The 18,273-nt window shown below is 39.2% G+C and overlaps 1 protein-coding gene across 1 annotated transcript; it reads left to right on the top strand.

Annotated features, from left to right (window-relative positions):
• Positions 1-1,897: 1,897 nt before the first annotated feature.
• Positions 1,898-4,124, top strand: LOC101969007 (protein-L-isoaspartate O-methyltransferase domain-containing protein 2). The gene has a single exon (XM_040280210.2). It carries the CDS (start codon positions 1,898-1,900, stop codon positions 2,990-2,992), a length of 1,095 nt encoding a protein of 364 aa, XP_040136144.2. The 3' UTR covers positions 2,993-4,124.
• The last annotated feature ends 14,149 nt before the right edge of the window (positions 4,125-18,273 follow it).

Genomic DNA, 18,273 nt, shown 5'->3' with positions numbered 1-18,273 from the left:
GCATTGGTGTACTGATCATTACCTGAAAGAATCATCAAGAATGGGTGAAAAAATGTTTGCTGAGATTTCAGGCAAATCGTAGTTTTTTGGAAGCTTGGCAACCCCTTTCCATGAAAGTGATTTTCTCCAGTCTCTTCTTAGGGCTACATCAACAGCAAACAAACCATAGATATAGAACTTGAAACTGTATTATTGTGTCAAGTTTCAAACAGCTAGCACAAACCGTGTTTGATTTAGAGTTCGAAATACATGTATCCCTTTAGGAGAAAACAGAGTGAAACCTAAAAATGAAAACGGTTACTGCAAACTAACGGTTTAACCTAGAAGAATGAAACTTGGTGAGCCAAATGGGATTTGTGTACTTATCATTACCTGAAAGAATCATCGAGATTGGGTGAAAAAATGTTTGCTGAGATTTCAGGCAAATCGTAGTTTTTTAGAAGCTTGGCAACCCCTTTCCATGAAAGTGATTTTCTCCAGTCTCTGCTTAGGGCTACATCAACAGCAAACAAACCACACAGATAGAACTTGAAACTGCTTTATAGTTTCAAGTTTCAAACAGCTAGCACAAACCGTGTTTCATTTAGAGTTTGAAATATATGTTTCCCTATAGGAGAAAACAGAGTGAAACCTAAAAATGAAAACGATTACAGCAAACGAACGGTTTAACCTAGAAGAATGAAATTTGGTGAGCCAAGTGGGATTGGTGTACTGATCATTACCTGAAAGAATCATCAAGATTGGGTGAAAAAATGTTTGCTGAGATTTCAGGCAAATTGTAGTTTTTTGGAAGCTTGGCAACCCCTTTCCATGAAAGTGATTTTCTCCAGTCTCTGCTTAGGGCTACATTAACAGCAAACAAACCATAGAGATAGAACTTGAAACTGCTTTATTGTGTCTAGTTTCAAATGCTAGCACAAACAGTGTTTGATTTAGAGTTCGAAATACATGTATCCCTATAGGAGAAAACAGAGTGAAACCTAAAATGAAAACGATTACTGCAAACGAACGGTTAAACCTAGAAGAATGAATCTTGGTGAGCAAAGTGGGATTGTTGTACTGATCATTACCTGAAAAAATCCTCAAGATTGGGTGAAAAAATGTTTGCTGAGATTTCAGGAAATTCGTAGTTTTTTGGAAGCTTGGCAACCCCTTTCCATGAAAGTGATTTTCTCCAGTCTCTGCTTAGGGCTACATCAACAGCAAACAAACCATAGAGATAGAACTTGAAACTGCTTTATTGTGTCTAGTTTCAAACAGCTAGCACAAACAGTGTTTGATTTAGAGTTCGAAATACATGTATCCCTATAGGAGAAAACAGAGTGAAACCTAAAATGAAAACGATTACTGCAAACGAACGGTTTAACCTAGAAGAATGAAACTTGGTGAGCCAAGTGGGATTGGTGTACTGATCATTACCTGAAAGAATCATCAAGATTGGGTGAAAAAATGTTTGCTGAGATTTCAGGCAAATCGTAGTTTTTTGGAAGCTTGGCAACCCCTTTCCATGAAAGTGGTTTTCTCCAGTCTCTGCTTAGGGCTACATCAACAGCAAACAAACCATAGAGATAGAACTTGAAACTGCTTTATTGTGTCTAGTTTCAAACAGCTAGCACAAACAGTGTTTGATTTAGAGTTCGAAATACATGTATCTCTATAGGACAAAACAGAGTGTAACCTAAAAATGAAAACGGTTACTGCCAACGAGTGGTTTAACCTAGAAGAATGAAACTTGGTGAGCCAAGTGGGATTGGTGTACTGATCATTACCTGAAAGAATCATCAAGATTGGGTGAAAACGGGGCGCAGACATCCAGGGAAGCGCCTGAGCAGCTGCCGTCGCGGCCCAGACCTGCGGGCCGCTGAGCAAGGAGTCTTGCCTGAGTGTCATTCTGAACATGGGCAGTGTGGTGAGTGCTGGAGAGGACAATGATGAGCTGATTGATAATCTGAAGGGAGCCCAGTATATCCGGACGGAACTGGTAGAGCAGGCTTTCAGAGCTATGGATCGTGGAGATTATTATCTTGAAGAGTTTAAAGAAAATGCCTACAAGGACTTGGCATGGAAGCATGGAAACATTCACCACTCCGCCCCATGTATCTACTCAGAGGTGATGGAGGCTCTGGATCTGCAGCCTGGGCTCTCATTTCTGAACCTGGGCAGTTGCACTGGCTACCTCAGCTCCATGGTGGGCCTTATTCTAGGTCCTTTTGGTGTGAACTATGTGGTGGAGCTACATTCAGATCTTATAGAGTATGCAAAGCAGAAACTGGACTTCTTCATCAGAACATGTGATAGCTTCGACAAGTTTGACTTCTGCGAGCCCTCTTTTGTTAGTGGCAATTGCCTGGAGATTTCCCCAGATTGTTCTCAGTATGATCGGGTGTACTGTGGAGCAGGTGTGCAGAAAGAACATGAAGAGTACATGAAGAGTCTTCTCAAGGTTGAAGGAATTCTGGTCATGCCCCTGGAGGAGAAGTTGACCAAGATAACGTGCATAGGCCCTTTTGCTTGGGAAACCAAAAAGATTCTGCCTGTTTCCTTCGCTCCTCTGGTCCAGCCCTGCCACTCAGAGTCAGGAAAGTCCAGACTTGTTCAGCTACCACCATTGGCTGTCCGCAGCCTCCAGGACTTGGCCCGCATTGCCATCAGGGGCACCATCAAGAAGGTCATTCATCAGAAAGCAGAGAGCAGAAGTGGAAGTGGACTGAAGAACACGCCTCAGTGTAAACGAAGGAGGGTCCGCCGCCGTAGAATGGAAACAATTGTCTTTTTGGACAAAGAGGTCTTTGCTAGTCGTATTTCCAACCCCTCTGATGACAACAGCTGTGAAGACTTGGAAGAAGAGCGGAGGGAAGAAGAAAAAACCCTGCCAGAAACCAAGCCAGACCCTCCATTGAACTTCCTACGCCAGAAGGTCCTGAGCCTCCCTCTGCCAGACCCCCTGAAATTCTACCTGCTTTATTACAGAGAAAAATTAACTTCTATTTGAAGGGAGAAAGTGAAGAAGAGCCGATTGGAGTCTGATTGTACCATCTGAGGTGTCTCCTGGGAGCAGATGCCGTGGGAAGGGGACTGCTGTACTCATCCGTGTCGTAGTTTTCTTTTTCTTTGTGTCTCTAAAGTTCTGATTCAGTGCTGTGATTTCTTTAAACATGATCTGACAGGATGTACGCTGCATAGAAGAGTGTTTTCCTCAAGTCAGGAGGCTTGGTTTAGCTCTGCTAAAACACTGAAGTGCAGCAGAGACGATGTTCTGCCAACTGCCCCTTCCCCAATTCCCTGAAGGCACATGCACACATCAAAGTGCACCTGAAGCAGAATTGCCTATGGTAGGTGAAGCTCAACTTTGTAAATATATGAAATCTTTTCTCAGTGTGATGTACCACTGCCCAGGTTTGAATTTTATGGTACTGGCTTCTTAATTACTGGCACTGAGTTTTGTTGAACTTGGTTTTCTAGAGGGGAGACATTATTGAAACACCCTCCCTTATTTTAATCAACTTAATTAAATCTTATGTGAGTTGTCAACTTTAATTTTTGAAAGGAAAAATTGTGTGTGGGGGAGCAGGAATAAAAACATCAAACTGCCAGCTGTCTTTTTGGAATTTCAGAGAACTTCCAAGAGTGTTTTTCTGACCCTTTTTGCTACCTAAATTGTGAAAGAACCACTGTCTTGTGATTTCCTGAAGCATATCTTGAAAACAAAACAAGCTCTTTATTTACATGTGTAAGTAATACATCAAAGTGCTTCTGCCCTGCCCATCGGGATGATGGTTTATCTCATGTCTTTAAAGACCTTGATGGATTCCATGGTGTTGGCTTGCCCAGTCCTCATCAGGTAGAAAGTAGACTAGGGAGCCTTGCAGACAGCTTGTGCTGCTCGACTTCAGTTTGCTGTCTCTCTGTGATCACATTAGAGTATTGATTTATAGATTTATGTTTTATAATTCTAGAGAAAAAGAGATTTGTTAGTTTTGTAAGTTTTCTTAACAGATGTATGTATTTTGGTAGCTCCATTGCATTAGAACAGTTCAGCTCAGTGATTTGTGAGATCCACCTTCTCTAGGCCTTGTTTTGAGAGCTTTCTATCAAGTTGTGGGTCTAGCAGTCAGATGGCAAAATGATTTGAAGTTACTGATTCCATTGCCGATTCTAAAACATTGGCTGTTGTTAAAGAATTTTTTTTTAACCCAACAATAGACTAGTGTAAACTGTTAATAATGAGTGCATGTGCTGACGTAGGGTCAAGTGTCCCGGTGTTGGTTCATCTTCCCCAGCATGAGCTGACTCACAGGGAAGCCTTTGCTGTCTCTCTAGTTATCATAGCTTGACTGGTTATTTTGGATCTTTTCGCTTTTTGATTTTTAACACAATATAGTCTGCGTGTGTAGCTGGGAAAACATATTGCCGTAGATTGGTAAATATACACTCTTTAAGGAGAGTCAGTTTATACTTTTTACCTGCCTTTTAACTCAGAACCAGGCTTCATTGTTGCAGAGAGAAATGCATAATTTAAGTTTACTTGCTGATACTTTGTAGTTTGCAGATCCTGTTGACACTATTCTCATTGATGTGTAGGCTTCTATGTACATGGACTGTGGACATGATATTAAAGAATGATACCTGTGAAATGTTACATTAGGTGGCTTGGCTTATTTTCCCCCCTATAATTATATATGGAGTGCATTTTTTAAAAACCACGTTTGCCTTTATGCTAGATTATAAAAATCACTATAATACATAAGAGATGTTTCCCCTATATGTTAAACTTTTTCTAGCATTTTGTGTTTATATTTTGTTGGTTTGTAATTTTTAAACCAGAATTCAGTTAAAAATATAGTTGTAATATATGTGAGAAATAGGTTGGTGTAAAGGAAAATTGTAAGTAAGTTTTCTTGTGATTAAGCACCTCACACCAGAATTCACCATAACACACACGTTGTTTCCAGAGGTGTTCTCCTGTAGTTGTATTGTCAGCAAGGCCATACTACCGTATCCTGATGGCTCTTTACAGTTAGGGTCTCTGTTTCACACAACTTATCTGAAAAGTGGTAAAAGCCATAGATCTGCGCACAAAAAGTATGTAATATGAGAGTCAGTATGTACATAAAAATCCTTTCTCCAGCATGGAAATCCAAGAAATTTGAAACAGTGATTTTAATGAGCTGACATATATGAATAAACACAGTAAATAGAAAAAAAAAAGATTGGGTGAAAAAATGTTTGCTGAGATTTCAGGCAAATCGTAGTTTTTTTAAAAGCTTGGCAACCCCTTTCCATGAAAGTGATTTTCTCCAGTCTCTGCTTAGGGATACATCAACAGCAAACAAACCATAGAGATAGAACTTGAAACTGCTTTATTGTGTCAAGTTTCAAACAGCTAGCACAAACCGTGTTTGATTTAGAGATCGAAATACATGTATCCCTATAGGAGAAAACAGTGAAACCTAAAAATGAAAACAGTTACTGCAAACGAACGGTTTAACCTAGAAGAATGAAACTTGGTGAGCCAAGTGGGATTGGTGTACTGATCATTACCTGAAAGAATCATCAAGATTGGGTGAAAAAATATTTGCTGAGATTTCAACAAATCGTAGTTTTTTGGAAGCTTGGCAATCCCTTTCCATGAAAGTGATTTTCTCCAGTCTCTGCTTAGGGCTACATCAACAACAAACAAACCATAGAGATAGAACTTGAAACTGCTTTATTGTGTCTAGTTTCAAACAGCTAGCACAAACTGTGTTTGATTTAGAGTTCGAAATACATGTATCCCTATAGGAGAAAACAGAGTGAAACCTAAAAATGAAAACGGTTACTGCAAACGAAGGGTTCAACCTAGAAGAATGAAACTTGGTGAGCCAAGTGGGATTGGTGTTCTGATCATTACCTGAAAGAATCATCAAGATTGGGTGAAAAAATGTTAGCTGAGATTTCAGGAAAATCGTAGTTTTTTGAAGCTTGACAACCCCTTTCCATGAAAGTGATTTTCTCCAGTCTCTGCTTAGGACTACATCAACAGCAAAGAAACCATAGAGATAAAAACTGAAACTTCTTTATTGTGTCAAGTTTCAAACAGCTAGCACAAACAGTGTTTGATTTAGAGTTCGAAATACATGTATCCCTATAGGAGAAAACAGAGTGAAACCTAAAAATGAAAACGGTTACTGCAAACGAATGGTTTAACCTAGAAGAATGAAACTTGGTGAGCCAAGTGGGATTGGTGTACTGATCGTTACCAGAAAGAATCATCAAGATTGGGTGAAAAAATGTTTGCTGACATTTCAGGCAAATCGTAGTTTTTTGGAAGCTTGGCAAACCCTTTCCATGAAAGTGATTTTCTCCAGTCTCTGCTTAGGGCTACATCAACAGCAAACAAACCATAAAGATAGAACTTGAAACTGCTTTATTGTGTCAAGTTTAAAACAGCTAGCACAAACCTTGTTTGATTTAGAGTTCGAAATACTTGTATCCCTAAAGGAGAAAACAGAGTGAAACCTAAAAATGAAAACGGTTAGGGCACATGAACAGTTTAACCTAGAAGAATGAAACTTGGTGAGCCAAGTGGGATTGGTGTACTGATCATTACCTGAAAGAATCATCAAGATTGGTTGAAAAAATGTTTATGAGATTTCAGGCAAATCGTAGTTTTTTCAAAACTTGGCAACCCCTTTCCATAAAAGTGATTTTCTCCAGTCTCTGCTTAGGGCTACATCAACAGCAAACAAACCATAGAGATAGAACTTGAAACTGATTTATTGTGTCAAGTTTCAAACAGCTAGCACAAAACGTTTTTGATTTAGAGATCGAAATACATGTATCCCTATAGGAGAAAGCAGAGTGAAACCTAAAAATGAAAACGGTTACTGCAAACGAGCGGTTTAACCTAGAAGAATGAAACTTGGTGAGCCAAGTGGTATTGGTGTACTGATCATTACCTGAAAGAATCATCAAGATTGCGTGAAAAAATATTTGCTGAGATTTCAACAAATCGTAGTTTTTTGGAAGCTTGGCAATCCCTTTCCATGAAAGTGATTTTCTCCAGTCTCTGCTTAGGGCTACATCAACAACAAACAAACCATAGAGATAGAACTTGAAACTGCTTTATTGTGTCAAGTTTCAAACAGCTAGCACAAACTGTGTTTGATTTAGAGTTCGAAATACATGTATCCCTATAGGAGAAAACAGAGTGAAACCTAAAAATGAAAACGGTTACTGCAAACGAACGGTTCAACCTAGAAGAATGAAACTTGGTGAGCCAAGTGGGATTGGTGTACTGATCATTACCTGAAAGAATCATCAAGATTGGGTGAAAAAATGTTTGCTGAGATTTCAGGAAATTCGTAGTTTTTTGAAAGCTTGACAACCCTTTTCCATGAAAGTGATTTCCTCCAGTCTCTGCTTAGGAGTACATCAACAGCAAAGAAACCATAGAGATAAAAACTGAAACTTCTTTATTGTGTCAAGTTTCAAACAGCAAGCACAAACAGTGTTTGATTTAGAGTTTGAAATACATGTATCCCTACAGGAGAAAACAGAGTGAAACCTAAAAATGGAAACGGTTACTGCAAACGAACGGTTTAACCTAGAAGAATGAAACTTGGTCAGCCAAGTAGGATTGGTGTACTGATCGTTACCAGAAAGAATCATCAAGATTGGGTGAAAAAATGTTTGCTGACATTTCAGAAAAATCGTAGTTTTTTAGAAGCTTGGCAAACCCTTTCCATGAAAGTGATTTTCTCCAGTCTCTGCTTAGGGCTACATCAACAGCAAACAAACCAAAAAGACAGAACTTGAAACTGCTTTATTGTGTCAAGTTTAAAACAGCTAGCACAAACCTTGTTTGATTTAGAGTTCGAAATACTTGTATCCCTAAAGGAGAAAACAGAGTGAAACCTAAAAATGAAAACGGTTAGGGCACATGAACAGTTTAACCTAGAAGAATGAAATTTGGTGAGCCAAGTGGGATTGGGGTACTGATCATTACCTGAAAGAATCATCAAGATTGGTTGAAAAAATGTTTATGAGATTTAAGGCAAATCGTAGTTTTTTCGAAACTTGGCAACCCCTTTCCATGAAAGTGATTTTCTCCAGTCTCTGCTTAGGGCTACATCAACAGCAAACAAACCATAGAGATAGAACTTGAAACTGCTTTATTGTGTCAAGTTTCAAACAGCTAGCACAAATCGTGTTTGATTTAGAGTTCGAAATGCATGTATACCTATAGGAGAAAACAGAGTGAAACCTAAAAATGAAAACGGTTACTGCAAACGAGCGGTTTAACCTAGAAGAATGAAACTTGGTGAGCCAAGTGGGATTGGTGTACTGATCATTACCTGAAAGAATCATCAAGATTGGGTGAAAAAATATTTGCTGAGATTTCAACAAATCGTAGTTTTTTGGAAGCTTGGCAATCCCTTTCCATTAAAGTGATTTTCTCCAGTCTCTGCTTAGGGCTACATCAACAACAAACAAACCATAGAGATAGAACTTAAAACTGCTTTATTGTGTCTAGTTTCAAACAGCTAGCATAAACTGTGTTTGATTTAGAGTTCGAAATACATGTATCCCTATAGGAGAAAACAGAGTGAAACCTAAAAATAAAAACGGTTACTGCAAACGAACGGTTCAACCTAGAAGAATGAAACTTGGTGAGCAAAGTGGGATTGCTGTACTGATCATTACCTGAAAGAATCATCAAGATTGGGTGAAAAAATGTTTGCTGAGATTTCAGGAAATTCGTAGTTTTTTGAAAGCTTGACAACCCTTTTCCATGAAAGTGATTTTCTCCAGTCTCTGCTTAGGAGTACATCAACAGCAAAGAAACCATAGAGATAAAAAATGAAACTTCTTTATTGTGTCATGTTTCAAACAGTTAGCACAAACAGTGTTTGATTTAGAGTTTGAAATACATGTATCCCTCTAGGAGAAAACAGAGTGAAACCTAAAAATGGAAACGGTTACTGCAAACGAATGGTTTAACCTAGAAGAATGAAACTTGGTCAGCCAAGTGGGATTGGTGTACTGATCGTTACCAGAAAGAATCATCAAGATTGGGTGAAAAAATGTTTGCTGACATTTCAGGAAAATCGTAGTTTTTTAGAAGCTTGGCAAATCCTTTCCATGAAAGTGATTTTCTCCAGTCTCTGCTTAGGGCTACGTCAACAGCAAACAAACCATAAAGATAGAACTTGAAACTGCTTTATTGTGTCAAGTTTAAAACAGCTAGCACAAACCTTGTTTGATTTAGAGTTCGAAATACTTGTATCCCTAAAGGAGAAAACAGAGTGAAACCTAAAAATGAAAACGGTTAGGGCACATGAACAGTTTAACCTAGAAGAATGAAACTTGGTGAGCCAAGTGGGATTGGTGTACTGATCATTACCTGAAAGAATCATCAAGATTGGGTGAAAAAATGTTTGCTGAGATTTCAGGGAAATCGTAGTTTTTTGGAAGATTGGGAACCCCTTTTCATGAAAGTGATTTTTTCCAGTCTCTGCTTAGGGCTACATCAACAGCAAACAAACCATAGAGATAGAACTTGAAACTGCTTTATTGTGTCAAGTTTCAAACAGCTAGCACAAACCGTGTTTGATTTAGAGTTCGAAATACATGTATCCCTATAGCAGAAAACAGAGTGAAACCTAAAAATGAAAACGGTTACTGCAAACGAACGGTTTAACCAAGAAGAATGAAACTTGGTGAGCCAAGTGGGATTGGTGTACTGATAATTACCTTAAAAAATCAACAAGATTGGGTGAAAAAATGTTTGCTGAGATTTCAGGCAAATCGTAGTTTTTTCGAAACTTGGCAACCCCATTCCATGAAAGTGATTTTCTCCAGTCTCTGCTTAGGGCTACATCAACAGCAAACAAACCATAGATATAGAACTTGAAACTGCTTTATTGTGTCAAGTTTCAAACAGCTAGCACAAACCGTGTTTGATTTAGAGTTCGAAATACATGTATCCCTATAGGAGAAAACAGAGTGAAACCTAAAAATGAAAATGGTTACTGCAAACGAACGGTTTAACCTAGAAGAATAAAACTTGGTGAGCCAAATGGGATTGGTGTAGTGATCATTACCTGAAAGAATCATCAAGATTGGGTGAAAAAATGTTTGCTGAGATTTCAGGAAAATCGTAGTTTTTTGGAAGCTTGGCAACCCCTTTCCATGAAAGTGATTTTTTCCAGTCTCTGCTTAGGACTACATCAACAGCAAACAATCCACACAGATAGAACTTGAAACTGCTTTATAGTTTCAAGTTTCAAACAGCTAGCACAAACCGTGTTTCATTTATAGTTCGAAATATATGTTTCCCTATAGGAGAAAACAGAGTGAAACCTAAAATTGAAAACAGTTACTGCAAATTAACGGTTTACCCTAGAAGAATGAAACTAGGTGACCCAAGTGGGATTGTTGTACTGATCATTACCTGAAAGAATCATCAAGATTGGGTGAAAAAATGTTTGCTGAGATTTAAAGCAAATTGTAGTTGTTTGGAAGCTTGGCAACCCCTTTCCATGAAAGTGATTTTCTCCAGTCTCTGCTTAGGGCTACATCAACAACAAACAAACCATAGAGATAGAACTTGAAACTGCTTTATTGTGTCAAGTTTCAAACAGCTAGCACAAACTGTGTTTTATTTAGAGTTCGAAATACATGTATTCCTATAGGAGAAAACAGAGTGAAACCTAAAATTTAAAACAGTTACTGCAAATGAATGGTTTACCCTAGAAGAATGAAACTTGGTGAGCCAAGTGGGATTGGTGTACTGATTATTACCTGAAAGAATCATCAAGATTGGGTGAAAAAATATTTGCTGAGATTTCAGGCAAATCGTAGTTTTTTGGAAGCTTGGCAACCCCTTTCCATGAAAGTGATTTTCTCCAGTCTCTGCTTAGAACTACATCAACAGCAAACAAACCATAGAGATAGAACTTTGCTGCAGGCTGGATGGCGGGGGCCGCATGAGCCTTGGCTCCGCTCCTGCCCTCTGCTGTTTTCACCTGCAGCCTTCCTGCTGGGCGCTTTTGCGGTTTGCTGTCAGTGCATGCTGGCTTGCGATCCTGCAACCCGGCTGGGCACAAAAACAGAAGCCATATGGAACTGAAACAAAGTTTTATTTTGTGAGAGGCCGTGTGCGTCCCCCTAACAAGCCGGTCCACACACACGTGTTTCCCTACTGGACACGGGGGCGCTCCACTTCCCCCGGAACACCCTCCTACCATCCTTCCCCATCCAATGGGAACTCTCCTGGAGTCTTGTAACTTGAGTCCCCAAATGGGCCTAAGTGAACAGTAGGAGCCCAATTTCCATATGAATGTAATACTTTTGCAGTGGCTCCTAGCATCTGCCCCCTTCTGTTTAATTAAGCAATGGCAATGTAGCTAGGGACCGTGCCTGGTAGGTTGTCCAATTTAACATGTGGTTCTTACCCATCATGGGAGAACTGACTTTTACACGTCAGTTTCCTGTCTTAGGTTGAATCCACTGTAATCAGATCAACCCGTCACTGACTACTGGTCTAGCATAGCCATGCTTGTGGATAGGCCTAAGCACCAGTGGGGGGGTGAGGTTCTTGCCTTACCTCTGTTGGCCCCCAAATTTAACCTTGGTGCCAGTGGGGGGGTGAGGTTCTTGCCTCACCTCTGTTGGCCCCCAAGTTTTAGACCATCACTAGTAGAAGGGAGGAAGATACAGAAATGCCACGACATCAAGTCAATTGATGGTTCCTTAGGAAGAACAGTAACACTGGTGACACAGCAGCTAAGATATTTCAGCACTACCATAATTCACTGTATCAACAAATAGAGCACAATGCATACAGGTGATACATAGTCCAGGCAAGTTGTGTAAGCAGTTCAAAGTGGAGGAGTCTATCAATATGTCCATTTCCTCCCAAAGTAAATTAAGTCCTTGATTGAGCAGTTCAAAGTGGAGGAGTCTTTCAATATGTCCATTTTCTCCCAAAGTAAATTAAGTCCTTGATTGAGGATACTTATTGAGTTATATTGATTGATGTATCAGTTTATACAGTTTACTGTAATAGGTATCATAGAAGTTGTAGTTTGGTTTTATCTTAGTCTTCACCGGCATTGGGATGGAGATGGGAATTTTGGCCATGGTGCTAAAGAGACATTATCTTGAACAGAATTATTGAATATAATGAAAAGGAAAGGTGAAAGTAAACAAACAGATCTGTTAACCACCTTTAAAAGCAAAATTTATAACAGCTGTTTACCTAATTTAAATTAAACCATATAAGTCACGTGATTTTTTTTTTGGATCCATTTATATCTATTTATACATGAGCGCTCCTTATAAATGAAATATGGACATACACACATACAGACATACAACACAAAACAGTGCATACATAACATAGAACATATAAGACAATAGTAAATAAAGGCCTTGTAGCTATACCTAGGTGAAATCTCCATTGCAATGTTTAAAAACTTTACAGTTAAAAAAAATAAAACACAGTCAAAAAATAAAACTGATCATAAAGACATTAACCTAGGTTTGTATGAGCTCAAAAAGAAAGAGAAAATAAATAAATAAATAAAATAGAACCTTATGATGTGGGAAAAATGTAATAATAAAATAGATATTGAAAAAGGCACCGTGGTAAATCACTGTTGTAGATGTAAGAATAGCCAAGCTGGAACTCTGGATATCAGCTGTTATGGATTTGAGTCAAATCATCTTCTTTTTTTGTAGAAATTGTTTTAGTTAATCTCTCTGGAATCCAAATTGGTTGCTGTTCCTCCTGTGGAAAAACACAGACGGAGCCCCGACTCCAGACTATTACTGGGTCGGGACCTTTCCATTGTCCTGTTAGAATATCTTTCCAAAGTACCTTAGGCTTATGTACATTTTTCGGATACATATGTCTTTCCGCAGCACTAAGTCCTGATGAATCCAAATTTAGAAAGTTTAGAGTAAAAAGGGTTATTTTAAGTTTATCTTTGGGGGATATATACCCTTTTCCAATTCCTTCCTTTTGCTTTAATAAGTACATTTTAATAGTTTGATGAGCTCTTTCAACTATGCCTTGACCCTGTGGATTGTATGGGATTCCTGTTATATGAGTAATGCCAAATGATGAGCAAAATTGTTTAAAAGAGGTAGACGTATAACCAGGAGCGTTATCAGTTTTTAACTGTTTAGGAACACCCACAGTGGCAAAATTCTGTAAGCAATGAGCTATAACATCTTTAGTTTTTTCTCCGGCATGAAGGGAGCCCATTAAAAATCCAGAAGAAGTATCAACTGTAACATGTAAATATTTTAATTTTCCAAATTCTGGCAAGTGTGTAACGTCCATCTGCCAAATATGGTTAGGTATCAGTCCTCTAGGATTGACTCCAAGATTAACTTGTGGTAAAAATGTCACACAATTTTGACATTGTTTTATTATATGTCTGGCTTGTTCCTTAGTTATTTTAAAACGTTTTTGTAAGGTATTAGCATTGACATGGAACCTTTTATGAAAATTTATAGCTTCTTCTATTGTGGAGAAAATATGTATGTCATGTGTAGATTTATCTGCTAGTTCATTACCCAAACTAAGGGCTCCAGGCAACCCTGTATGTGCCCTGATATGTGCAATAAAGAATGGATCTTTTCTGTCCCAGATTAGAGTTTGTATAGCAGAAAACAAAGAGAAAACAGTAGAGGAAGGAGAAATCCTACCAGCATCTTCAAGGGATGCTATAGCATTAACTACATACTGGCTATCAGAGAATAAATTAAATACAGAATCTTTGAACATCATAAAAGCTTGTAATACTGCATTGAGCTCTACCTTTTGAGCTGATTGTTTGGGTACTAAAAATGTAAAAGTTTGATCAGGGGTAACTACCGCTGCTGTACCATTGTTTGACCCATCAGTGAATATATTTGGAGCATTCATGATAGGGGTTTTTTTTGTCATTTTAGGAAAAACTACAGGATGCTTAGACCAAAAGGACAACAAGGGATTAGATGGCAAGTGATTATCAAATGAGACACTAGATTTACACATGATTATTGCCCAAGTATTTAACTCATTAGCTAACTCATCAATTTGATCCATAGTATATGGAGTAATAATTTTATTGGGAGAAATCCCAAACACTCCCTTCGCTGCTTTTATCCCTTTGAGTATTAATTGTCCTACAGCCTCAGGATATCTAGTAAGAATAGTATTAGGGGAATATGATAAATGTATCCACAATAATGGACCTTCTTGCCAAAATACTCCTGTAGGAATATTTTTTGTTGGTAGTACAATAAATAATAAAGGCAAACTTATATCAATTCTATCCAAATGCATATTTTCCATATATGTTTCAATGATTTTTAATGCCTTTCTTGCTTCAGGCATTAACATGCGGGGTGAATTTGGATCTGATGGACCTTTTAGGATATCAAATAAGGGTCCTAATTCTCCTGTTGGTATGCCTAGGTAAGGCCTTATCCAGTTTATGTCTCCCAATAATTTTTGAAAGTCATTAAGTGATTTTAGTTGATCTACTCGTATTTGAATTTTTGGTGGACGGACCATGGTTGAGGATAATAAAACTCCTAAATAATTAATTGGAAAATTTAATTGTACTTTATCTATTGCTATGTCTAGATTATAATTTTTTAGTAAGTTTGTAAGTGTGGCATAACATTCTAGCAATGTGTTCTTATCTTTATGTGCTAATAACACATCATCCATATAGTGAAATATTTGTAGTTCAGGATTTTGATTTCTAAGTGGCTGGATTGCTTTATTAACATAAATTTGACACATAGTCGGGCTGTTCGCCATCCCCTGGGGTAAAACTTTCCACTCATATCTCTGATCAGGACCTTCATGATTTAGTGCAGGGATAGTAAATGCAAAATGTGGACTATCCTCGGGATGAATTGGAATTGAAAAGAAACAATCCTTAATATCTATCGTTAACACATGCCAGGTTTTTGGTAAAGCAGACAATTGGGGAATCCCTGATTGAGCAGGTCCCATAATAACCATCTCATTATTAATGGCTCTTAAATCTTGTAATAATCTCCATTTACCAGATTTCTTTTTAATGACAAAAATGGGAGTATTATGGGGAGATACGGAAGGTTGTAAATGTCCTTCCGCTAATTGTTGTTTGACCAGATCATGGGCTACTTGTATCTTTTCTTCAGTCAGGGGCCACTGAGGAACCCACACTGGTCTTTCTGATTTCCATGTAATTTTGATTGTCTCAGTGGCCCTTTTTGAAAACCCAATCCATGTTTATTTATTTCTTGATCTATTTGAATTGGTGCTATCATATCTTGATCTTGTTTCCTTAATCCTTTTTCTTTTCTAAAGCCTTGTTTAGCCCTACTAGTGGGCGTGTTAGAATTGACGTTATTTGTTAATGTCAATCCTAATTGATCTAGGACATCCCGTCCCCATAAATTTATGGGAAGATGGTCCAATACATAGGGCTGTATAGTTCCTTCACATCCTTCAGGATCCCTCCAGTCTAATACCATAGCACTTCTATGGGGGTTAGTTGCCACTCCTAGGCCTCGAAGCGTTTGAGTGGCTTGTTGCAATGGCCAGTGCTTTGGCCATTCCTGACGAGATATGATGCTGAGGTCAGCACCTGTGTCCAGCAGCCCATTAAAATCATGTCCTTGAATATTTAATTTTAGCATTGGGCGAGAATCTAAATTTAAAGAAAGCATAGCCCAATCTACACCTGTAGAGCCTAATCCCTTGGAACCTCTTTCTACATTACAACTGGAAAATTCATCATGTAGGCTGGGTATTATTAATAACTGTGCTATTCTATCTCCTGATGAAATTACGGATATACCTCTCGGAGAACTGGCTATAATTTTTATTTCACCCTCATAATCGGGATCAATTACCCCAGGACTTATCATAAGTCCTTTTAGTGTAGAAGAACTGCGTCCTAATAATAAGCCTACTGTTCCTTGGGGAAGAGGTCCTTTTATTCCTGTGGGAATGATTTGAACTCCCATCTCTGGAGTTAGTATTGCTCTGGCAGAGGCACAGATGTCCAACCCTGCGCTCCCTCTAGTTTGTCTGATGAGGGATCTGATGGATAATGCGTCCTGGGCACTACCTTGATGGTGCTGCTGGGTTCCTCCATTGCCCCGTATATTTGTGGCTTTGGGCCCCGGGGCATTGTGCCTTCCAATTCGTTTTTTGGCAACGGGGCCTGATACCTTTCTCCACGATATTATGGGTAGACACTTGGTCTTTGTCCATTTTTTGATAATGGAATACCCTCTATGGTGGTTTGAGAACAGCATTCATTAGCCCAATGTCTCCCTCTATGGCATCGTGGGCAAATACCCGGGATTCTACTCCTTTGATACCTAGCTTTGTTAAACCCTCCTCCTATGGGGCAATTTCTTTTAAAATGTTCTTTCTGATTGCAATTATAGCATGTTTTTGGCTTGGTATCTAAAGCCTGTTTTACTTCAGCTGCCATGACTTGTCCTAGTTCATCAATGTCGCTACATAATTTAATATATGTGTTTAAATCTTCATGTTTCCACGGTCTAATGACCTCTTTGCAGCAACGATTTGCTTGGTCATAAGCCAGTTGTTTTATAAATGGCATTGCCTGTTCTGTATTTTCAAATGTCTTAGAGGCTGTTTCAATAAGTCTAGCTACAAAGTCAGCGTAGGGCTCATTAACTCCTTGTATTATCTTAGATAGTTGACCTTGTAAATCCCCTTGTCCCTTCAAAGTTTTCCATGCCTTAATTGCATTTATAGTGATCTGAGCGTATACGCCAGGATCATATCTAATCTGTTGCCTCTGACCCTCATAAGGTCCTTTCCCCAATAGCATTTGAGAATCTCTTTCAGGGTAACCTGCTGCTGCATTTCGCCTAGCTGTCTCCCTGCAAAATTCCTCATTGGCAATTTTCCATAATAAATATTGTCCTCCATTTAGCACAGAGTGACACACGCTAGCCCAATCTTCTGGTGTTAAGTCCCAGCTGGTAATAGATTCGACCATTCTAACTGTAAAGGGAGCCGCAGGCCCATAGGTTTGTACAGCTTCCTTTAATTGCTTTACTATTTTGAAATCTAAGGCACGGTAAACTCGTTCCCTTTCTTCTCCCCGCTCAACTACAGGGCATGCTAACTTTTGGGGTCCTGCCTCAGGATTCCGTTCATCACCTATGGAAACTGAGGGCTGCTCAGCTACAGGTGAAGCTGTTGGTTGAATTATGCCCTCTGGTGATGGAAGGGAGTTAGTACTAGCCTCCCTATCTGAGGGCCGTTTTTTCCCTAAGCTTGCCTTCTTCAAATTTTCTTCTGTCTGACTAGCTTGAGGAACCTTTTGTTTTGCTTGACCTAATAAGTTTTCTGCCATAGCCTGGACCTCTAACAATTTACTTAACAGTCTTTCGGTTTGTTTTCTACTAGATTCTAATCTACTATAAAGGTAACATAACCCAATAAGGTAGGATAGAAGAAAGCCAAAACAGAATGAAACAGAAACGGAGAGGAGAAAAATGATTATATCAATTTTTTCTTTCTCAGGGCCGAATAACTTAAAACCTTGAGCCAACCATTTTTCCCAATTCGCCTGAAAAATTTGTAAGGCTAGAGAGCCTGAAATAAAAGCAGAATAAATCAAAACAAAAATACCCATTCTGTCGCCTTTCCTTAGGGGCGAGCGATATCACTCACCTATAAATTTTGGGCGTTCCCCGTACAAGGGCCACCAAAATGCTGCAGGCTAGACGGCAGGGGCCGCGTGAGCCTTGGCTCCGCTCCTGCCCTCTGCTGTTTTCACCTGCCGCCTTCCTGCTGGGCGCTTTCGCAAGTCGCTGTCAGTGCACGTCGGCTTGTGATCCTGCAACCCGGCTGGGCACAAAAACACAAGCCAGATGGAACTGAAACAAAGTTTTATTTTGTGAGAGGCCTTGTGCGTCCCCCTAACAAGCTGGTCCACACACACGTGTGTCCCTACCGGACACGGGGGGGCTCCACTTCCCCTGGAACACCCTCCTACCATCCTTCCAAAACCAATGGGAACTCTCCGGGAGTCTTGTAACTTGAGTCCCCAAATGGGCCTAAGTGAAAAGTAGGAGCCCAATTTCCATATGAATGTAATGCTTTTGCAGTGGCTCCTAGCAGAACTTGAAACTGCTTTATTGTGTCAAGCTTCAAACAGCTAGCACAAACCGAGTTTGATTTAGAGTTCGAAATACATGTATCCCTATAGGAGAAAACAGAGTGAAACCTAAAAATGAAAATGGTTA

Source organism: Ictidomys tridecemlineatus, unplaced genomic scaffold (genome assembly GCF_052094955.1).
Source record: "Ictidomys tridecemlineatus isolate mIctTri1 unplaced genomic scaffold, mIctTri1.hap1 Scaffold_4074, whole genome shotgun sequence".
In the NCBI taxonomy this organism is placed as follows: Eukaryota; Metazoa; Chordata; class Mammalia; order Rodentia; family Sciuridae; genus Ictidomys; species Ictidomys tridecemlineatus.
The sequence above is the reverse complement of the archived record's forward strand: the minus strand, read 5'-3'. Positions and strand labels throughout refer to the sequence as shown.